This window comes from Cydia amplana, chromosome 18, assembly GCF_948474715.1.
Source record: "Cydia amplana chromosome 18, ilCydAmpl1.1, whole genome shotgun sequence".
Classification (NCBI taxonomy): domain Eukaryota; kingdom Metazoa; phylum Arthropoda; class Insecta; order Lepidoptera; family Tortricidae; genus Cydia; species Cydia amplana.
In genome coordinates this window covers 10,097,627-10,122,379 of record NC_086086.1, presented here as the reverse complement: position 1 = coordinate 10,122,379, position 24,753 = coordinate 10,097,627, and the positions used below count along the sequence as shown (strand labels likewise).

Here is a 24,753-nt window from a genome sequence, read left to right as displayed (position 1 = left end):
TGTGTATACAATACGTGTGTGGGATAAAAAAACAATACATTATGTAGACTTAGAATAATAAAACTTGAAGGGGAGTTTGGGCAATCACGGTGAAGCCATTAAAACTGTATTACTTTAACACGGTGCCCATGTATGACCCAGGATTAAGGGTTTCACCTCGGAATGAGAGATAACACAATGGACACTCGTACAAGTCATAAAAAATATTGTAATAGCGAAAGAGATTATATTTCGTCGGCTCAATGGTACTAAGTTTCTAGGCTTTATTATTTTACGTTTTACCAATTTTTGAGCACTAGTTATCAAACTTATTAAATTATATATACCTACTGTTTACAGATATATCGGAGCGGCCTAGATGTTCACAAATATTGGTCCACGAGCCAGGCGCAAATTTCGTCAGTCATCGCCTCCCGGGTGAAAACTCGTATACTGGTTAACGGCCATATATGATGAACCCTCGTGGACGTCAGCTGCCGCTACGTTGGTGGGTTGAGGAATGGCAGCCACCGAAACACGTAAAAAAAAATTTTTTTTTCAGTCATCGCCTCCCATTTGATACTTAGTCAGATGAAAGTTTAGGTGCTATTGTTAATAAAAACAATCGTCAGCCGGTTGTATCGCGGTGGAATCACCGTCAGCTGTACACATGAACATGTAAAAAAATTTTTTTTTTCAGTCATCGCCTCCCGCTTGATACTTTGTCAGATGATAGTTTAGGTGCTATTGTTAATAAAAAAACTCGTCAGCCGGTTGTATCGCGGTGGAATCACCGTCAGCTGGTCACATGAACATGTAAAAAAAAATTTTTTTTCAGTCATCGCCTCCCGCTTGATATTTTGTCAGATGATAGTTTAGGTGCTATTGTTAATAAAACAAATCGTCAGCCGGTTGTATCGCGGTGGAATCACCGTCAGCTGGTCACATGAACATGTAAAAAAAAATATTTTTTCAGTCATCGCCTCCCGCTTGATACTTTGTCAGATGATAGTTTAGGTGATATTGTTAATAAAAAAAATCGTCAGCCGGTTGTATCGCGGTGGAATCACCGTCAGCTGGTCACATGAATTTATAAAGCAAATAAATAAATACAATCTAAAATTTAAAATAATTGGTTTCAGTCATCGCCTCCCGTTTGATACTTTGCCAGATGATAGTTTAGGTGCTATTATTAATAAAAAGAATCGTCAGCCGATTGTATCGCGGTGGAATCACCGTCAGCTGGTCACATGAACATGTAAAAAAAAATTTTTTTTTCAGTCATCGCCTCCCGCTTGATACTTGGTCAGATGATAGTTTAGGTGCTATTGTTAATAAAACAAATCGTCAGCCGGTTGTATCGCGGTGGAATCACCGTCAGCTGGTCACATGAACATGTAAAAAAAAAATTTTTTTCAGTCATCGCCTCCCGCTTGATACTTTGTCAGATGATAGTTTAGGTGCTATTATTAATAAAAAGAATCGTCAGCCGGTTGTATCGCGGTGGAATCACCGTCAGCTGGTCACATGAACATGTAAAAAAAAAAATTTTTCAGTCATCGCCTCCCGCTTGATACTTTGTCGGATGATAGTTTAGGTGCTATTGTTAATAAAAGAGATCGTCAGCCGGTTGTATCGCGGTGGAATCACCGTCAGCTGGTCACATGAACATGTAAAAAAAAAATATTTTTTCAGACATCGCCTCCCGCTTGATACTTTGTCAGATGATAGTTTAGGTGCTATTGTTAATAAAAAACATCGTCAGCCGGTTGTATCGCGGTGGAATCACCGTCAGCTGGTCACATGAACATATCAAGCAAATAAATAAATAAAATCTAATATATGTTCATATGACCAGCTGACGGTGATTCCACCGCGATACAACCGGCTGACGATGTTTTTTATTAACAATAGCACCTAAACTATCATCTGACAAAGTATCAAGCGGGAGGCGATGACTGAAAAAAAAAATTTATTTTACATGTTCATGTGACCAGCTGACGGTGATTCCACCGCGATACAACCGGCTGACGATTTTTTTTATTAACAATAGCACCTAAACTATCATCTGACAAAGTATCAAGTGGGAGGCGATAACTGAAAAAAAAAAATTTTTTTACATGTTCATGTGACCAGCTGACGGTGATTCCACCGCGATACAACCGGCTGACGATGTTTTTTATTAACAATAGCACCTAAACTATCATCTGACAAAGTATCAAGCGGGAGGCGATGACTGAAAAAAAAATTTTTTTTTTACATGTTCATGTGACCAGCTGACGGTGTTTCCACCGCGATACAACCGGCTGACGATTTTTTTTATTAACAATAGCACCTAAACTATCATCTGGCAAAGTATCAAACGGGAGGCGATGACTGAAAATATTTTTTTTTTTTACGTGTTTCGGTTGCTGCCATTCCTCAACCCACCAACGGAGCGGCAGCTGACGTCCACGAGGATTCATCATACGTAGCCGTTAACCACTATAGGAGTTATCGCCTGGGAGGCGATTGGTCATGGAAACCTGTTCGTGGCTCGCGGTCTATATCGTAACAAAGCCTGTATTATTAAGACGTTAAGGTGCATCCGATATTTTTGACCACCCCAGCCGCTCTGATGTATCTGATAGCGACTGTACATACTGCTAACCGGGTGGTTGGCTTGGCTTAAAGTCGCCTGACACTTATTTGAAGATATGTTAAGGTTCACAGGTTGCTTAAGCTTTTCTTATGAAAACATTGTTTTGAAAACAATGAAAATTCTTTAACACGAGACGGCAAAGTAACTTCCCCGTTCAGATCAACCGTGAGCAACGTTGCTGTGATATCAAACAAAAAGTCGGAATTCTTAAGAATACGAAGCTAACGGTGTTAAAAAAGAAAATTCGTTAGGGGCTTTAGGGATTAGGCCTTTATACATGAGTTTTAACGATTATAAAGAGCCAAATTCTGCTATCTTAATTTTATTAAAACTAAATACTTACTTTACTTTAATTTTATTATAAACTCTAATTAAAACATTTTTCAACATTTTGTGATCGCCTTCAAGGAGTCTCTTTATAAGTCCTCTTAAGATTGATTGAAATGATCAGTATAGTTATATTTATTATTATTCTCTTTATTTATTCATCATCTTAAGTTAGGTTAATTTATAATATGGATATAAAAATAAAATACAAAAACACTTACAAAAACAATACAAAATACTTATAAACATATTATAAAAAAACCTAACCTAGGGTGCCGCCAGCAGCGGGGCAAGGCCCAAGCTGCCGGTGGTCAGGGCCGCAGAGAGAGGAACCGGCGGACTATCCGCGCCGTGTCCAAGATCACCGCCTTCTGCATCTGACCCTTGATCCAACCACCTAGCGAGAGTCTCTCAAGATGTTGGTCGAGACTCTTCGCTATTAGACCGTTCGCTGATACAACTATCGGGACAATGATCGTCGAATCAACATCCCACATGGCGGTTATCTCGTGAGCCAAGTCTAGGTACTTACTGGACTTGTCCTTCTCGGCTTTCACGAGATTCTCATCATGGGGGATGGTGATGTCAACGAGCACGGCCCGGCGTTGCGCTCGATCTATTATCACAATGTCAGGTTTATTGGCTACAATAGTCCTGTCAGTGATAATAGATCGATCCCAATAGAGCGTGGCACGACCATTCTCAAGAACTGGCACAGGTGAATACTTGTAGTACGGTACTTCGCGGTCCACAAGACCGTATAGAAGAGCAAGCTGTTGGTGAATAATCCTGGCTACGAGATTATGTCTGTGCAAGTACTCGCCGTTAGCAAGATGAGAACAACCGGAAATGATATGCCTGAGTGACTCTCCGGGACGGCGGCATGCCCGACAAATGTCGACCGTACCGTCCTTCCTTATATTTATTATTATTATTTGTTAGCTTATTGTGTCCCACTGCTGAGCATAGGCCTCTCTTTCTTCCTAAAGAAAAGAAAGAACTTGAAAGAAGGTAAGCGATCTTGACATGTCTTTTAATTGAAAAACGCTTTTTATAAATCAGTAACTATTACTTATGAAAGCAGAAGAATATAAATGATCGTATTAGATTCATAATTGTTACATATTTGCCGTAACTTATTTTTAAAATGTGTTTTTCAATTAAAAGACACATCAAGATTGTTTACCTTATTTCTAATGCAATAAAAACGAACTATAGGTCGCGTTACGGATATCAGACTTTCTGACTTGAATGTTAGGTAGATTCATTTTACCAAAGTTGACGAACAAATCTATTGGGAAACGCACTTAAAATATAAACAACAAAATTTCTAAAATAATAACCGTTCCTTCTACCGGACTAAAGCAAATTTACCGTACGAGTAGTCCAGTAAAAACAAAATAATTCCGCGACTCATTATAAACTTAACGTAAAACTTGTTAAACAAATAAAAAATATACAGTAGAAACTTTTACGTGACACAATTGACATTTTCCTGCAAGGGGAGATAAGGCATCCGAAACGCTATTTTCGGTTCCAATCCCGTCCTGAATACTGAGTGGCTAATATTAAGGCGTCATAAAAGTCGTCTTTAACAGAGCATCATAAACTCACCGGGAAATGCTAAGCATTTAAACATTGTATTTGGTTGTTTGTAATTGGGGATGTTTTTTTTTTACATTGTATACAGGGTTTTTTAAATAAAATAAAAATTGTCTTTGCGAGTATGTGTATGTATTAAATTATGTAGGTCATAGTCCGGGGTCGGACTTTTGATGCTATTAGAAGTATTATTATCGACGTATTTGTATTATTCATACGTTTATATAACGGTCTATTTACAATTATGTTAAGTATATACTACCTTAATATTATATAATATAAGATACCATGTAACGTTGTCATATCCAGTTTAATATTTTAGGAAAATTATACCTCTTTACTTAGTTAGGAATATTAATCCCACTTTCACGAATACGATATACGGATATAGCATAAACATTATAAAATATACTTTAAAATGTAGATATAGTTTTACAAGTATTTTGTTATTTCACACATTTCGAAATTATTTAAGTACATCGAGAAAACTATTTTTAAATTGTTTTTTTTTTAAATCTCACGAATTCTTTTCTTAGTCATATTTTTATAATTTTTCTTGTATTTTTCGATTTTTTATGCTCTATACAGTACAATCCCTCTCGCGCATGAGAGGCCTGTGCCCAGCAGTGGGACGTACGAGTATATAGGCTGAAATTATTATTATTATATTATTATACAGTACACCTGAGGTTACAAACCACGATTTTTGACCACTACACTCATAAAATATGAAAAGTTAAAAGTCTAAAAAGGTTAGGTTAGGTTAGCTTAAAAGGTAAAGACAGTACATAAATGGATAGTCCGATATAGGCACCTACTAGTGTTTTCTGCATTTCATCCATTAGAAAGCGATCGATGACACATCAAAGACCGGGCACATTTCACGCGCGGCTGAACGCCTGCCGACCTATAGTTAACATTATATAATCGTATGAAGTAGGTACGAATTCAAAAGTAGCACGAACTTATAAATAATATGAATATTTTTATTGAAATAAAACTTAATCTTATAAAAGTAGGTATATTTTTTTGATTTGTCCTGACGTTTCAAACGTAAAGCAATCTTAGAAAACGACCTCTAATTTCCAATTAACGAATAAGTTTCGTCAACGTTTGTGAGTATGAGACCGCTATGAATACTCCGAGGCCTAGTAATGTATGTGCGTGTACAGCAAGCTGCAAAATTTTACACATTATGAATGTAACCATTCATGAAAAAAGCCCATGCAATTTTATGGCAGAGGTTCACTATGAATTTGTTTTAAAAAATGTAATAAAATGTTTTAATTTTTAGAATGTCTAACACGTCATTAGTGCTTAACGAGTATAATGAAAATACTAACTTTACATTAATAAATCACTTGTTTCAAACGAAATCTCTGAAAACATTCAAAAGTGCCATAAAAAATCCGGATACCTACTGGTGATTACCTGTCGTTTTGATCATAAAGTGATACCTAAATAGCGACAGCGTTTCTCTCTAAAGGATAAAGCAAATTATTTTTCCATTTTATTTTGTATCTCCTGCCTTTTAATCGCCTACAAGCTTGTTGCTTTCATGTTATCATCAAAGTACGTCAATGTTAAAAACCTTCCTAAAACAAGATTTATTTTATTTTACCATTTAACCGTCATATTTATTAATCTAAAAAAAGTAACTTATTATACTGTCTTTATTGAGATAAAGGTGTTTTTGTGGTAGGCCGTCTGATATTTGTGTCTTCGAATAATAAACCATTTCATAATTAGGTATACTTACTAAATTAGTTTAATTTTAATTTTACTACTACTGTGTGTAAATTTTACTATTTGTGTGAAACGAATGGTCATATTCGTTACCATTCATAAACGTAAACATGTGCTTTTTGAATGTCTGCTTTGGCTTTTCAAGCATGCATAAGTACGCTTTTGTTCTTACAGGTGAAACATATCCGGTCTTATGTGACATCCGATCTTAGGCGACCCTACCTTACGTGTCGTCTCTTGTGAATATCTTGAAGTTCGAATACGGCAGTAGGTGCTTACCTGCTCGTAAACGTCAAGCCGTGAAAAGGGTTCGCAGTTCGCAGCCGGCCGTTTTTGTTTGCCAATAGGTACAATACAGGTCACGGTAAACACAAATAGGTTTAGTTGAATATACAATTTGATGGTGATTGAAAATAGATTGTATCGAGTTTGCATGTTTCTAGGTATAAGTACTTATGGGGTTACGTAAAAAAAAATCTACAAATCTAATAATGACATTTGTTTAAATTTTGACATTTGTGTTATTAGAAAGAAACAAAATTTAAAACAGGTTTGCTAATTAGGTTAGTGATTAGCGGAATGTCGTAAGGTGTTGACTAAAACAAAACAATGTTGTGCAGGATCTGTGAGCACACATACTTATTAGCTAGTAAAAATATGTCACGTTTGGCAAGTCAATCTTTTCGCCGAGGTTCGTACAATCACGTGAAATAAATTTGTCTTTATTTTATGACAGTCGTTAGATCGTGACTTACATCAAAATTACTCTCTCTCTCTCAAACTAAACTCTCTGTAAGTACAACTTTTGTTCACTCCAGTCGAAATAACGTGAATATATCGTGATGATCAGTTGTCGAATCATTTTTTTCCAATATCGCCCCCTCCACACCAACAACCATTGACATAACTCATCAAACCCACTATTTCCCGCCAAGGCGTCTGTACGTTCATTCATTGCCGACATGTCCTTGACGTCTAGCCACCAAGCGGGCCAGACGGCGCCAGGATGGCAGACGATCAAAATAGTCGTCGGGGGCGGTAGTCGGGATTGTTTTTTGATGAAGTTAGCCTCCTTAGAAAAGTACTGGAGCCACGGGAGTTTTCAATTAACATATTGATAAACGCTTCACTTAGTATAGATATTATTTTGTATCTACGACAGTATTCCTCAAAGAACACAAGTACCATTGCAAGAAGCACGGTAACGTAGAAATGACTGTATACTTATACTCCGTTAGAATTCTTGCATCAGCGCTTCCCTAATAAAGGTTAGGCTAATGTCTGACCGTAGCGACCGGCATAACATGTCCGTTACAAGTTTATGATTATGACCCTTGTGTAGATAAAAGCCAGGGTCAACGACTTACAGTGCCCAGTGCTAGTGCCAATTAACGCCTTTTAAACTACGGAAGTGGTCACGTACACATTCACTGCCAAGAACAGGCCAGGTGTATTGTTCATTTTGTATTGGAAATGGGGCGCTTGGCACAAGCGTTTACAAGACGGTTGTCTTATATGCACTAAAGAAATATGCAGAAAAAGAAAATCAATATCAAATCAAAAATAAATGTTTAAAGTTCAAATCTGCTCCTGGGTTCAATAAGACTATGTATTATCAATAACTACTTAGTATAATTATCACTTGGGCGAGTGATATATCAGCACTATCAGCAGTTCCACAAAAACTGCGCTTGTAAATTAACAAATTGGAATACGGCCGCTATTTACTCCTCTCCAAGACAAGAGCGTGAAGGGAACGATGTTGTTTTGTTATTGATGTTTGGTGTAGACGCAAAACAGGACAGTTAAGGGAATAACTATCAATTTTTCACGTTAGAATGCCCCTGACCATTTTGATTATCTTGATATTTGGGCATTTTTTTTGTTGTCCCCTACACTTTTTTTTTCAAATTTGGGATTTTTATGTTATTTCTACTCAGAATCACGAGCTCTTTCTATCCTAATAGGAGAAAAAAAGTGTCCCAAAATTTCCATACATTTTTCGATCTTTCCATTTCGCGACCGCCATACAAAGTCTATGAAAAATGGTGACGTAATGGAAATAAAAACCTTAGGACACTTTTTTTCTCCTATTATGATAGAAAGAGCTCGTGATTCCGAGTAGAAATAACATAAAAAATCCCAAATTTGAAAAAAAAGTGTCGGGGACAACAAAAAAAAAACGCCCATTTTCAAAATTTGTCTCTATAACAATATCCTACGTTAGGTATTCCAAATTCCAAGTCAGTAGCAAATAAGGTTACAGCCTACGTGAGGATACCTAAAGCAGTACTGTAATCTGATAGTTTGAAACTTGAAGGGGGCCAACGTGCGCAATTTGTCGCGGCAGAATCATATTGATTTTAATTCCAACTAGTTATTCCAAGCAGCCCCACAGACTCTAAACTGATCCATGGCACAGAATAAATAATAGTACTAGGTACAGAAGACTCACTCTCTAACAAAACGCGTCTGTTACGATCAGCACAGATATGGCCGCTAGGTGGCGACAGCGCCACGCGCGGCTTATGGCTTTCCCCAAAATTGGGGCCGAACGGATGTACTTTTAGCTACCTGTAGCAAAGCGATGAAATCGCGGAGTGAGCCACGCCTGTCCATGGGTGAAATGTTATTGTTGTTCAGTGACAGGAAGAAACAGAGTTTGCGACAGAAAGCTAGTTTGTTCGTTAGCAACATTTTCTTCAACCTCTACAGATTTTTTCGACTCTTTAAAATTTAAAATATTCATGACTGATTCCATTCGTCTCGTCCTGCATTCATTATTTTCCGGGACGTCGAACAGTTAAAACGAGTTTATTCAAATTTAATCAAAAGCAAGTAACAAGCAGAAAAAAGTCTACAGGCTTTCATGGAAGTTGTAACCTCAATTTAGGTTTCACCGTTGTTGACTCTTGTAATTATTTTAAGAAGGTTTCTATTTACTATTATTAACAAACGTCTTTTAAATTTCTGATAAACGAAGAAAATGTACATTTAAGTATATAAAACTGCCAAAACCTAAAATTACTTATTGATGCGAGGAAAATTCGCCACTAAACACAAGTATTTTATTTATTTATTCGTATGGCATTTACAGAGTCGCTAGTTATCAATTACAATACAATATCTAAATTCTTCACCCATTGGGCAGCGTGTGCATTAGGTGAGTGAAGATCTAGGGCCTCTCCGACAAATTTCCGTATCGGGCAATTATGTATAATGTGGTGTATAGTCTGTACTGGGGCCCCGCAGTCGCATGCTGGTGAGTCTCGCCAACCACACTTAAACAGGTAGTCCGCACAGCGTCCATGTTCGGTGCGGAGTCTGTTTAGTTGGCACCATTCCTTCCTAGATGTTGAAAAGCCATACGGCTTTTTGGTAGGGTCGTAGGTATTTAGGCTGGGGTTTGGCAGGTTAGATTGCCACTCATCTTTCCAAGCGTCTTTTATATTGAAGCCACCTTAGCCACACACACCAGTAGCAAGTATCACTTACCCGTATTGATTACTTAGACTTAGACCCAATAGGAACGTCCATATACTGTATATATGTATATTCATTTGCATTTGAGTAAAGCGTCCATCAGGCGTAAATAAGCTAGAACGAAATATTTATCACTTCAATTAAATGAAAGCAATAATTACCGCTTTAAATTACTTTATAAATACACACGCTATTAGCATATGCTAATCAGATCAAATTATCCCATTTAAGTACTAGATCATCTCTTGAAACCGACGTAACATTTGACGTCACGATTTTAATAGTCTTGCTAAATTATTTTTTCTATCTATTCAAGCGTAGGAGTTCAAATAAATTAGAGAGATATGTACACAAAAGCTAAGTTTATTCATAAATGATCAAATAACGAAGATATATTTGGATTGAACCAGTGTTCTTTCATTAAAACTGTCCGTTCCGCCTAAGTCAATCAGATGAAGTGCGAAATATGTTATGTATAAGTTGGAGTCGCAGCCTCTTTCTGTAGAGTGATTCTTTTGTTTTGAAAGAGGCTGAAACGTTGCTTTCCCTTGAAACCAGCGGTAAAACTGCTGAGCTACGCACAAAGTTATTTAAAATGAGTCTGACGTCATATAAGATCATTTTATGGCGCCTCGACTGAATAGTCTAGACTAGCTAGACGGAACATCTATTTAGTTTGCATGTAAGGTCCTTGGGTAACGAATTCGCATTCGTTTTCGTATGTCATCGAAATTTATTTGTTAGAGTGTCACGGATTATGATCCTGGGGGCCTACCGCGAAAACCGAGTTTCGCAAATTGTGGGGATCTTTCTATTTTACTCTCATTAAGACGTAATTAGAGTGACAGAGAAAAATGTCCGCAATTGACGAACTTCGATTTTCGCGGTTATAGACCTGTTATAAAATAACTAGGCTTGTCAGTACCTATCGAGGTTATATTGGATATGGATACCTATTATTCGACCGGGCTCACTTGAGCAGTGGCAGCTCCAAAGCCTCCAATTGTGTGAAAGCACTACAATACGAAAAAAGGTATAAATATCAAACTTTGAGTTTTACTGGACATAACAAAACACAAATTCTCCGCTAGTAGATCCACCCTCCGCAGCCATAATATATAATGAAATTAAAACAGAAAATGTAAGTATCATATAGCCCTCACATTTTGTACATTACGAAAGATCGTTAAATTTGGCGAGTATTCTACGCTATTCCACGAAATTGTGAAAAATAAATTTTCTGCCATTTTATCCAAGCCCAACTCATTAGCGCATACCTACCGAGAGCTGCTACTAATGAGCTTCCATAGTCCATGAATGGACAGAATAAAGCCTAACCTCGGGGTATAAGGCCTTGAACTTGAAAACAACTGGAATAAAGCTTCAACTCAATTTGTCTAGGGCAGCCAGGTAGGTCGACTTTCAAACCGGAGGTCACGGGTTCGAATTTGTGCTCGTCTCTCAGAAATTATGTTCGAAATCATTATCTACTAAATGTCATTTGGCATTATAGACAAAATCAGACAAACGTACAAAAATATTGACCGTAATTGAAATATAGTAAGCCTTTTAGAAGTAGTTACTTAAAGTAGGGACAGTTTAATAACTGTTTTCTGATTTAAGTATTTTTTCTTGGAGTGCAACTACCATATCACCACTTTTCGTGAAACCTAGACACTTTAATCGTTATCATAAAATATAACTCTCTAGTCTCAGGCCATTGACCCGAAAAAGTTTCCGAACACTAAAATGCTCATAGCATTTCTCATGATAACCTAAAAATAGGGTTATTCGTTTCTTACTAGGACTTACAATTGGCAAGGCCACCAGTCAGACGGCGCCACAGTGGCACAGTTGAGATCCTTGCCAAGATTCTGGGATATTTTCCTTTTTGTTGACCGCAATATATTTTCATATAGTGGGTTTACATCCACGATTGAGTGGTGTAAGGATGTTATTTACAAGCTTAACCCGGTTACCAAACAAGTCTGTTATTCGGAATAAATTTATGAAGTTGTATTATTAGGTAGAAGATTTTTCGCATCACAGTGGAATAAAACAAAAAATGTAAAATTTTTGATTAAAATAATTAAGCGGAACTTATAAACAATAAAATTCGACGTGGAGGCCAAAAATTCTAAAAGCGGACGGAGTGGACCCTCACAAACCAACTAGATAAAAATCTTTCGTACCATGATGTGGCTTATAAGCACATTGATTGGCGATGATCACGAAAACTGTATGTGACTGCCAATTCCTGTTGTCGTAAAAATATATCTCGTCATGATATCACATGGAGCCTTGAATGAGCCTTTGGTAAATTGCAATCGATATAAATTGTGATGCGGTTTCGTCTCACAGGGGACTCGTTGCTTAAATATAAGAATGTTTGAATTGTTTTATGTACAGGTTGACCCAAAAAAATATGATTTTAAGACGTAAATTTGAGTCGAACTGACAGCTGCCACAGAAGCATTTAAGAGCGCTCCAACAAGAAAAGTCAAAATAATGCAAAATTGATGATATTCCTCGATGACATTCAGTACTTTAGGGTCATTATTAGAAACAATGAGTACTTGTTACGGTAAAAGCGTCTTCTTATCTTTAGGAATTACTTTTTAAATATTGGAAAAAGGGCTTATTAAATTAGTAATGATTTTTTTTCTGATGGTTGTTTCCGAAAAACCACGTGAAGCACTAAATTGTGAGCTCGTATTTGGAAATGTTGAGAAGTTTACTCTGGTAAAGCTGGCTATTTTGTATTACTAATACCCTGTACATTAGGAATTACTTTTGACATTTTTCCTAAATACCTTTGAGAAAGAGAAAATCGAAGAAAAACAAACTCAATTTTCTCTCCGAAACAAGTGTCAATTCCTACGAAATTCTACTTAATATCGAAGTCATTTTCATACTCAAGCAATCTGCAGCGTTTGCTTATACTGATGGTATACATTAGTGTTTATGAAATTCTACTATAATTTTTTGGCAAATTTTTGAAAACGACTCTAATATTACCGATGACGCGCGGTCGTGAGCTCAGTGCCGCGGCAGAGCTTGTAGAGGTAGGACGTGTGTCGGTCGGCTCCGCACGTTTTCAACGGCGACGACGAGGTTTTTTATCATTGTGTGCGGCAGGCGCCGTGTAAAATGCTATACTGTGTGCGTGACAGTGCGTGTAAACGGCGACTGAGAAACTTTGATCCTAGTACTGTGTATTTGGTTTTATAGTATAGTATGTAACTACCGGACAGCATTAAAGATATTTGAAATGATCTGATATTTTATTGGTACTAAATAAAAAAATGGCTGAATACAAATGCTTTTGATGACATGTCAGAATCAGAATATATAGGTCTGATGATGGAGCTGGGAGGTGGTCACCGGTACCAATCAACCATGCAACTAAACCACTTCGTGATTCGGCTCGTTTGATTCGTCTCAACAAGATCTTTGACACAAGATAGGACTCAGGGTCTGATGATGGAGCTGGAAGGTGGTCACCGGTACCAGTCAACCACGCAACTAAACCACTTCGTGTTTGGGCTCGTTTGATTCCTCTTAACGAGATCTTTGACACAAGATAGAACTCAGGGTCTGATGATGAAGCTGGAAGGTGGTCAACGGTACCAGTCAACCATGCAACTAAACCACTTCGTGTTTCGGCTCGTTTGATTCGTCTCAACAAGATCTTTGACACAAGATATTACTGAGGGTCTGATGATGGAGCTGGAAGGTTGGCACCGGTACCAGTCAACCACGCAACTAAACCACTTCGTGTTTGGGCTCGTTTTATTCCTCTCAACGAGATCTTTGACACAAGATAGAACTCAGGGTCTGACGATGAAGCTGGAACGTGGTCAACGGTACCAGTCAACCATGCACCTAAACCACTTCGTGTTTGGGCTCGTTTGATTCGTCTTAACAAGATCTTTGACACAAGATAGTACTGAGGGTCTGATGATGGAGCTGGAAGGTGGTCACCAGTACCAGTCAACCATGCAACAAAACCACTTCGTGTTTGGGCTCGTTTGATTCCTCTCAACGAGATCTTTGACACAAGATAGAACTCAGGGTCTGATGATGAAGCTGGAAGGTGGTCACCAGTACCAGTCAACCATGCAACAAAACCACTTCGTGTTTGGGCTCGTTTGATTCCTCTCAACGAGATCTTTGACACAAGATAGAACTCAGGGTCTGATGATGAAGCTGGAAGGTGGTCACCAGTACCAGTCAACTATGCAACTAATCCACTTCGTGTTTGGGCTCGTTTGATTCCTCTCAACGAGATCTTTGACACAAGATAGAACTCAGGGTCTGATGATGAAGCTGGAAGGTGGTCAACGGTACCAGTCAACCATGCCACTAAACCACTTCGTGTTTCGGCTCGTTTGATTCGTCTCAACAAGATCTTTGACACAAGATAGTACTGAGGGTCTGATGATGGAGCTGGAAGGTTGGCACCGGTACCAGTCAACCACGCAACTAAACCACTTCGTGTTTGGGCTCGTTTGATTCGTCTCAACAAGATCTTTGACACAAGATAGTACTGAGGGTCTGATGATGGAGCTGGAAGGTGGTCACCGGTACCAGTCAACCACGCAACTAAACCACTTCGTGTTTGGGCTCGTTTGATTCCTCTCAACGAGATCTTTGACACAAGATAGAACTCAGGGTCTGATGATGAAGCTGGAAGGTGGTCAACGGTACCAGTCAACCATGCAACTAAACCACTTCGTGTTTCGGCTCGTTTGATTCGTCTCAACAAGATATTTGACACAAGATAGTACTGAGGGTCTGATGATGGAGCTGGAAGGTTGGCACCGGTACCAGTCAACCACGCAACTAAACCACTTCGTGTTTGGGCTCGTTTGATTCCTCTCAACGAGATCTTTGACACAAGATAGAACTCAGGGTCTGATGATGAAGCTGGAAGGTGGTCAACGGTACCAGTCAACCATGCAACTAAACCACTTCGTGTTTCGGCTCGTTTGATTCGTCTCAACAAGAACTTTGACACAAGATAGTACTGAGGGTCTGATGATGGAGCTGGAAGGTGGTCAACGGTACCAGTCAACCATGCACCTAAACTACTTCGTGTTTGGGCTCGTTTGATTCGTCTCAACAAGATCTTTGACACAAGATAGTACTGAGGGTCTGATGATGGAGCTGGACGGTGGTCACCAGTACCAGTCAACCATGCAACTAAACCACTTTGTGTTTGGGCTCGTTTGATTCCTCTCAACGAGATCTTTGACACAAGATAGTACTGAGGGTCTGATGATGGAGCTGGAAGGTGGTCAACGGTACCAGTCAACCATGCAACTAAACCACTTCGTGTTTCGGCTCGTTTGATTCGTCTCAACAAGATCTTTGTCACAAGATAGGGAGCTGGAAGGTGGTCACCGGTACCAGTCAACCATGCACCTAAACTACTTCGTGTTTGGGCTCGTTTGATTCGTCTCAACAAGATCTTTGACACAAGATAGTACTGAGGGTCTGATGATGGAGCTGGACGGTGGTCACCAGTACCAGTCAACCATGCAACTAAACCACTTTGTGTTTGGGCTCGTTTGATTCCTCTCAACGAGATCTTTGACACAAGATAGTACTGAGGGTCTGATGATGGAGCTGGAAGGTGGTCAACGGTACCAGTCAACCATGCAACTAAACCACTTCGTGTTTCGGCTCGTTTGATTCGTCTCAACAAGATCTTTGTCACAAGATAGGGAGCTGGAAGGTGGTCACCGGTACCAGTCAACCATGCCACTAAACCACTTCGTGTTTCGGCTCGTTTGATTCGTCTCAACAAGATCTTTGACACAAGATAGTACTGAGGGTCTGATGATGGAGCTGGACGGTGGTCACCAGTACCAGTCAACCATGCAACTAAACTACTTTGTGTTTGGGCTCGTTTGATTCCTCTCAACGAGATCTTTGACACAAGATAGTACTGAGGGTCTGATGATGGAGCTGGAAGGTGGTCAACGGTACCAGTCAACCATGCAACTAAACCACTTCGTGTTTCGGCTCGTTTGATTCGTCTCAACAAGATCTTTGTCACAAGATAGGGAGCTGGAAGGTGGTCACCGGTACCAGTCAACCATGCCACTAAACCACTTCGTGTTTCGGCTCGTTTGATTCGTCTCAACAAGATCTTTGACACAAGATAGTACTGAGGGTCTGATGATGGAGCTGGACGGTGGTCACCAGTACCAGTCAACCATGCAACTAAACTACTTCGTGTTTGGGCTCGTTTGATTCCTCTCAATGAGATCTTTGACACAAGATAGTACTGAGGGTCTGATGATGGAGCTGGAAGGTGGTCACTGGTACCAGTCAATCATGCAACTAAACCACTTCGTGTTTGGGCTCGTTTGATTTGTCTCAACCAGATCTTTGACACAACATAGTACTCACAGGGTCTGATGTGCAGCTGGAAGGTTGTCATCCCAGACACGAAGTGGTTTAGTTGCATGGTTGACTGGTACCGGTGACCACCATTCAGCTCCATCATCAGACCCTGAGTATCACCTAGTGTCCAAGATCTTGTTGAGACGAATCAAACGAGCTCAAACACGAAGTGGTTTAGTTGCATGGTTGACTGGTACCGGTGACCACCTTCCAGCTTCATCATCAGACCCTGAGTCCTATCTTGTGTCAAAGATCTTGTTGAAATGAATAAAACGAGCCCAAACACGAAGTGGTTTAGTTGCATGGTTTACTGGTACCGGTGACCACCTTCCAGCTCCATCATCAGACCCTGAATATCACCTAGTGTTCAAGATCTTGTTGAGACGAATCAAACGAGCTCAAACACGAAGTGGTTTAGTTGCATGGTTGACTGGTACCGGTGACTACCTTCCAGCTCCATCATCAGACCCTGAGTCATATCTTGTGTCAAAAATCTTGTTGAAATGAATCAAACGAGTCCAAACACGAAGTGGTTTAGTTGCATGGTTGAATGGTACCGGTGACCACCTTCCAGCTCCATCATCAGACCCTGAGTATCACCTAGTGCCAAAGATCTTGTTGAGACGAATCAAACGAGCTCAAACACGAAGTGGTTTAATTGCATAGTTGACTGGTAACAGTGGCCACCTTCCAGCTCCATTATCAGACCCTGAGTGTCACCTAGTGCCAAAGATCTTGTTGAGACGAATCAAACGAGCCTAATCATGTTACTACATGGTTGATTGGTATCCGTGACCACTTTCATCATCATCATCAGGCTTCATCATCAGATGCTTAGTATCAGCTCGTTTCTAAACTTAAGATACAAATTAAAGGTTTTATTATATAGCTAAAATAGTTTCACTATACAACCTATACCATATGCAATGACGAAAAATGAAAATAAGCGAGTACCTAAGTAAGTACGTATAATTTCTTTCTAGTAATAATGACCTACATAAGTATGTATATTTGCACTGGATTTAGTATTTTCGTACCAAATAACATTTTTTTCTACTCCAGCACTTAAATGTGTCAATTAAATGACTGACAGTGATATCTAAAGCAATGTCATTTGAATGCTTTGTCTATAGGCTCATAAGATGACTGCTAGCAGTCATCTTATGAGTATAATACAACTGCTTTATTTTTTTTAATAGTAGTTTATGCAACAGTGATATAATAAGGGTTCTTAAAATTCAAGGGTCGAAGTTACAAAACGAGACGTAGTCGAGTTTTGTAAAAAAAGACCCGAGAATTTTAAGAACCAATTATGAGCTGTTGCATACATTACTTTTTCTATGACAGCTGCAGCAAAAAAAAAAAAAAAAAAAAAAAAAAAAAAAAAAAAAAAAAAAAAGAGTTATTATTAAAAAAAAGAGTTATTATTTAAAAAAAATTGAGTTATTATTTAAAAAAAAAAGAGTTATTATTTAAAAAAAAAAGAGTTATTTTTGTAAATGAAAACATACCTCTTTCAATCAAGATGATCGGAACTTGTATCTTTAAAAAAAATAAAGCTTTAGCAAATCATTCAAATGACATTGCTTTAGATATCACTGTCAGTCATTTAATTGACACATTTAAGTGCTGGAGTAGAAAAAGATACAAGTTCCGATCATCTTGATTGAAAGAGGTATGTTTTCATTTACAATAATAACTCTTTTTTTTTAATAATATATATATATATATATATGTATATATATATATATATATATATATATATATATATGTATATATATATATATATATATATATATATATATATATATATTTTTTTTTTTTTTTTTTTGCTGCAGCTGTCATAGAAAAAGTAATGTATGCAACAGCTCATAATTGGTTCTTAAAATTCTCGGGTCTTTTTTTACAAAACTCGACTACGTCTCGTTTTGTAACTTCGACCCTTGAATTTTAAGAACCCTTATTATATCACTGTTGCATAAACTACTATTAGGACTTTGATATTAAAGTACAGTTAGTGTTGTTATGATTGATTTCAATTTGCTTCACGATCGGATCAAGAATGTTTAATCCATCATTGTAGTGCGACCGAGGGAAAATGCGGTGGAAGGGTTCGGCGACCTGAGATCGCGGGGCCTGCCGCAGCGCGTAAAATACCTAAACTCGCTCATCCCCGAAATGTAATAGCACTCTTAAGAACTAAAAACAACTGTACGCAGTACCGGTCAATTACATAATGAGCGATTGAAGGGGCGTATGTTTTTAATATAACAAAAGGCGATTCAATCCAGCATTCTCGCAACAGGTTAGGTACACAGTCTGTGGGCCACGAAGCACCCTCTACAAGTTCACCTACGTTGAGATGCCCAGTGACACTTAGTATATGCATATGTCGGCGGCAGATCGTAAAATCGGGCATATCGAGATATTCCTAGGCATATCATGAAACGCCGCCTCCTATCGATCTGCTGCCTCTTTTATAAGACAGGTCGTGATATGCCTGAGTTAATTTTAGTCATATCATGAAATGGCGGCGTTTCATGATATGCCTAGGAATATCTCATCAATTACTTTACGATGCGTCCGGTATGAAGTTAGGAATTTCAACTAATACATTGGTCTGACCGATCTGCCGCCTCTTTTATAAGGCAGATCGTGATATGCCTGGGTTAATCTTAGTCAGATCATGAAAAGGTGGCGTTTCATGATGTGCCTAGGAATATCTCGATATGCCCGATTTTACGATCTTCGACGAAGGTCGAAGAGATCGTAAAGTATGTCGAGTTAAGTCCGGATTCATCCTGAGGGTCGTGAAGTTGGAATCTTGACACACTGTGAATTTTAATTCCTTTGTGGTGAGCGTTCTGACTGAACACCTAGCGACCTTCACCAAGGAGGAGTTTTGGCCGAAGAGTATCAAGTTCCGGCGGTTCCGCGGCCGGCTCCCTGATACTGCGGGGTTACGAACTGCATCGCAGCCATAATTGTGTGTGTGTTTAGTTTTAAGATATATTTTGTAATAATATGTATGCTAGTTTTAAGGTATTTATCTATGGGCCAATAGTTGCCTGAAAATAAAGTTTTTAATTTTTCATTTCATTTACGATCTGCCGCCGACACATATATAATAATAAACTTACCGAAAGGCGGTTCAAACCGGCAGTCAAGCAGCAGAGCGTGGCCCGTGGGCCCCGTGGTGCCCACAACGGCCCCGCCTCGCATCATCAACTGGGCTTCGAGCTCCACCCAACGACCGCCGCACTCCTGCTGAACGAACAACTTTTTAATAACAAAACTTCCGTGAGACCCAGACATATTAAGAGGCAACAGGAGTGGTCATTTCTCCATACCTACAAACGTACTCGACTGTTTCCTCCGTGGGTTTTGAAGCTAGAGCAATGATTTTTTCAATACAGATTAATATTGTCAATATCTGTGTCGGACCGTTTTGCTTTTTTTGCTATTTTTGTTTTTTAAGGCGCTAGAGCCCTTTCAAAATGGCCAAAATGGCCTAATTTATTTTGCCGCAATGAGAAGCGTGGTATTCAAAACTGATATCAATTAGCCAAAAAAGCAAAACGGTCCGACACAGATAATTTCATAATCACTTAGATTTCCAAATTTGGTTACGATTGGTTAAGTTTTGGAGGAGGAAACAGTCGAGTACGAAACCTCGATTTTTACGCAGGATTTTTCGCCTTGTCCTTATCGCACTAGTTTTAGGAGCCGCTTCCGTTAGCGAGACGGGTATATTTACCTAAAATATTTAAATCTCAGCTCCTGTTTCGTCTTTGGTCACTCACGTACCGAGGAGTATCATCAGGAGCTTGCGTTTACGGTGACGGACCGGCGCAGACTGCGGGCTGCAGCAGCTCTCCGCGCCCCATGACTCGGCGCAGGCGCCGGTGGCGGCAGGGGGGGCGAGAAACTACCCTCATTTAAGCAAGCTCCTGATGACACTCCTCGATACGGAGTGAAACATGTCGAGCGTTTTTCGACTTAAAATACGTGAGTGACCCGTTTATAATATATTTGATAAACAAATTTATTGTCGTTTTACTTCTATTATCTTTTAAAAAGAGTGATTTAACTGACATTTACATATATGTACGTGTCAAGATTCCCAATTCATAATCAAAACCTGGGGTCTACAAATTGTACCCAACGCGAAGCTGGCCAGGGCATCAGGGTCAAAAAGTTTGAAGACTACAAACATCACTAAATTAAAAAAATATTCTACCTAGTTACCCATACAAGGAGGCAAAAACTGTTTTAATAATTTTGATAGTGAGGAGTAATTGTAGGTAATTGTTATAATTATCATTATCACAATGTCAAATGTGTTATGTTATTAGGGTTCCGTAGCCAAATGGCAAAAAAACGGAACCCTTATAGATTCGTCATGTCTGTCTGTCTGTCCGTCCGTATGTCACAGCCACTTTTCTCCGAAACTATAAGAACTATACTGTTGAAACTTGGTAAGTAGATGTATTCTGTGAACCGCATTAAGAGTTTCATACAAAAATAGAAAAAAAACAATAAATTTTGGGGGTTCCCCATACTTAGAACTGAAACTCAAAAAAAATTTTTTTCATCAAACCCATTCATGTGGGGTATCTATGGATAGGTCTTCAAAAATGATATTGAGGTTTCTAATATCATTTTTTTCTAAACTGAATAGTTTGCGCGAGAGACACTTCCAAAGTGGTAAAATGTGTGTGTGTGTGTGTCCCCTGTATAACTTCTAAAATAAGAGAATGATAAAACTAAAAAAAATATATGATGTACATTACCATGTAAACTTCCACCGAAAATTGGTTTGAACGAGATCTAGTAAGTAGTTTTTTTTTATACGTCATAAATCGCCTAAATACGGAACCCTTCATGGGCGAGTCCGACTCGCACTTGGCCGCTTTTTTTATTATTATTATAACGTGGTCAAACAAAACACAGCCCTTAGAGAGCTTGCAGGAACTTTTGTATAATTATAATGATATTATTTATATTTTATTAAACAAATTATGTTATGTCAGTGATGTCCATTGTCATATACTTTTATAAAGGCATTTATGTAAAGTTGAAAATTAATTAATAATTAATGTTCAGATGATATTAAAAGTTACAAACAATAGACGACGATGGTCGTCGATAAGTGCTACATTGTTTGACTTAATTAAGGCCAATCTTTCCTTGATAACTCACACAAAGTAGACCCCACCCCGAGTTTATGATATGGCAATTATGCTTACAAAGCCAACTGCCAGTTACTACTATGTACTACTTAATTAGAAATAGGTAAGTACCTACTTGTTACTTTAAATCGATAGCGTTTTTGACGTTCTAGCCACAGGACATATTAAAGAGGTTAGAATGGCTATCGCGCGCAGTTAGTATCGGAACCGGTGTCGCCGCTCGTTCCTCTCCACATTTATTAACACTCGCGCAACGGTAGTAAAAATTTGCTAGCGCCTTGTGTGCATGGTGAATGGATACGCCTCCTTTAGACAGATTTGATGTCTGGCTTCTTAATCTGAAGGTTATTGTGGCGCAAAAGGCATGTTTACTTCGTTTTTCGGTCAGCGCAGGCGAGTAGCATGCGAGCGTTTGCTCAAAACCGGCGGCGACACGTACTGCTTGCATCGCCATTCTAACTTGTTCTGTGGTTCTAGCGATAGCTAATAATTATCACTAGGTATGTCAATGTTTTTGGAGTTTTGTATAATGTAAAAAACATACAATTCGTCATTAAAATAGCTAGCAACACAACTACAAATAATTAAAGTTGTGTCTCGTTATAAGACAGAACAAGATCCAAGTTTGAGCGCGACTTTATTGTTAAGAGAATAAGAGTGTGTCAAGGTAATTTTGAACACCTTGCCCGCTTAGCAACTTCTGCTGCTGACTGTACCTGACTAAAACGGCAAAGGGCAGGAAAACAATCTTGACACTTACGAGAATAATGTTAAAATAATAGCAAAGGTAAGCGGAACAATCACGGTACGTTAGATCTCCAAACCGGACCAAACCAACGTGGGACGAAACTCGATGCGTAGGCATATCCTTGCCATCAGCCATTTGTGATATGAAATTTTATTACCAAACGATACCTATAGTAGGTATACATATTTTTATCATCAACAATGTGAAAATAACGTGTTATTTATATTAGACTAAATAAACAAAAATTGAAACATCCTCAATTTTTTTTCGTAAAAACATTAAGAAGTAGTAGAATCATTAAAATGAAAATAGTTATCGAAAATTACAATAAATATACATTTCCACTAATGGTGCCTTAGGTACCTTTACTGGGTCAACCAAATCTTGTCAGTAGAAAAAGGCGGCAAATTTGAAAAATGTAGGCGCGAAGCGGGGATATGGTACCATAGAAAATTTGAATTTCGCGCCTTTTTTTACTGACAAGATTTGGTTGATCATCTATACCTAAATTAAGCCTACGTGTATGTGTATCTTCTCGCTACCACTACTAGTCATTTCGATTTACTTTTACTTCCTTATATTTTAAGCAATAATTAATTTAGAATAGTTTTAACTGACAGTACCAAAAAGTATTTTTCTTCCTTGATCTTACCAGATATTTTGGTAAAAAAACCCTAAGAATTTGACTGTTCTTGGAGGCCATTACAATTTTGGTTAATGTACCAATAAAAATAACTAACAAAAGGTTTCCCAACTCCACCAAGTTCGGCCGCCATTGTAGTGCCACACAATGACCAGTTGTGTTCTGGATCAAGTGTTTGCCCAGACTTTGAAGCATGCTAAATTAACGAGCAGTGGCTTTAAAGACGCCTAGTTAAAACAACTGTTAATATAACTAAACTTAATTTGAAAATGAAATGAAAATGAAATGTTTTTCATGAACTATATTAAATATTGTAAGTCAATATTTTGACGCATATTTCACAATTAGACTTTTATATTTATACATTTTTGTAATTACTTATTAAACTTTTAATCAAATTAATATTATTTGCACCAAATTTTAATGTTATATGTTAATTTTTTTTTTTATTCAAGAATAGTAGTATCATGTAAATTATTAGATATAAGATATAGTTATAAGATTGCTATGCCCTAACAGGGTTCATGTTTGATCCAGAAATGAAATACCTTAACACCTTGTAAAAACAACATGAAGATGCAATAAATATACTGAATACTGAATACTGAATACTGAAAATGAAAATTATTTATTTCCTTATTTAGTATTATACAAATTGCCATCAGTGGTTGGGACTTCCTTTTAGGTGAGTGAACCTGTATCAGGGTGCCCCGCTCCTCCATAACTAAACAGTCTTATTATTACTTATTATAGGAAATGTTATACATAAGCAAGTAACTTATTTTATTTGTAAACTACTTATAACTAATATTATCTATTTTTATTTTAAAGAATGTTTTAGGTATTTCATGCTATTATATAGTATTCTAACCTAATTAAATACCTACTATGTTTATTATGAGGATACATGAATGAATGAATGTGTGCGTGTTTGTGTGTGTGTGTGTGTGTGTGTGTGTGTGTGTGTGTGTGTGTGTATGTGCGTGCGTGTGTGGATTAGCGTATGAGTTCTGCCAATATGTTATGTTTAGTTAATAATTAACGCGGTACAGTAATGACTCTGTGTCATCATAACTTAGTTGTTTCAGCCATTTAGTGAGTTCTATCAGACAGACAATTTATAACAGAAAACTTATTTGTTCATGAAGATGTTGTTTGGTTGAAGGTGGGAGTTTAAATTTGGGACACAATTTATTTAAGATCTTACGTCAATACAAATGCGGCAAGGACGCAAAGGAAAAGATCAGACTAGGTGGGCGGTGGGCCGTTGATATTAAGCAAATATTTGGAAGGTACAACGGGACTTAATCGCGTATCTAAATGTTTAAGATTTACCTCCGACGTTTCGAGGACGGCGTTGTCCCCGTGGTCTCGGAGAAGACTGGCTTAAGTTGATCAGCATCTTGAGATCTTGAAACCCTCGTCCACATGGAATCCAGTCATTAGTAAATGTAAGCGTAAACAAATATCGACAGTCGATAAATCGGATATCGTTAGTGTTGTGTGTCGACAGAGTGACATCCCTAGTGCGCAAAACGTTCAAGCGGATAAACAAGACCAAGTGCGGGTAGTTCGAAAAACTCGCGCGGTTAGAAGATGCTGATGTCAACTTAAGCCAGTCTTCTCCGAGACCACGGGGACAACGCCGTCCTCGAAACGTCGGAGGTAAATCTTAAAAATTTAGATACGCGATTAAGTCCCGTTGTACAATTTAATAATGTGTAATAATCGTGAAAGTTTAAATCAGTGTTATTTGGAAGGTGTTAGAGCAAGGAGTCCTTGAGACCCTTGGGCAAGGTGTATACGGCCAGCAATGAACATCTTCAGCTTTTATGAATAACGTTCGTACATTAAGTGCGTGGCGTAAGTACAATCTAACTTAAGTATCTACGTCACCATACTCGCTGTACACTAAAGTGGACACCGACTGTACATTAGGACCTAAAATGACTCGGCATTACTAGTTTTACAATCTAAA

At 38.3% G+C, this 24,753-nt stretch overlaps 1 protein-coding gene across 1 annotated transcript in view; it reads right to left on the bottom strand.

Annotated features, from left to right (window-relative positions):
* Nucleotides 1-24,753, bottom strand: part of LOC134656601 (protein unc-13 homolog B-like) — a 326,977-nt gene that overhangs the window by 228,106 nt on the left and 74,118 nt on the right. The window contains exon 5 of the mRNA XM_063512157.1: nt 19,333-19,456. Within this exon, the coding sequence (XP_063368227.1) occupies nt 19,333-19,456 (124 nt within the window). The remainder of the gene's footprint in view (nt 1-19,332; nt 19,457-24,753) is intronic.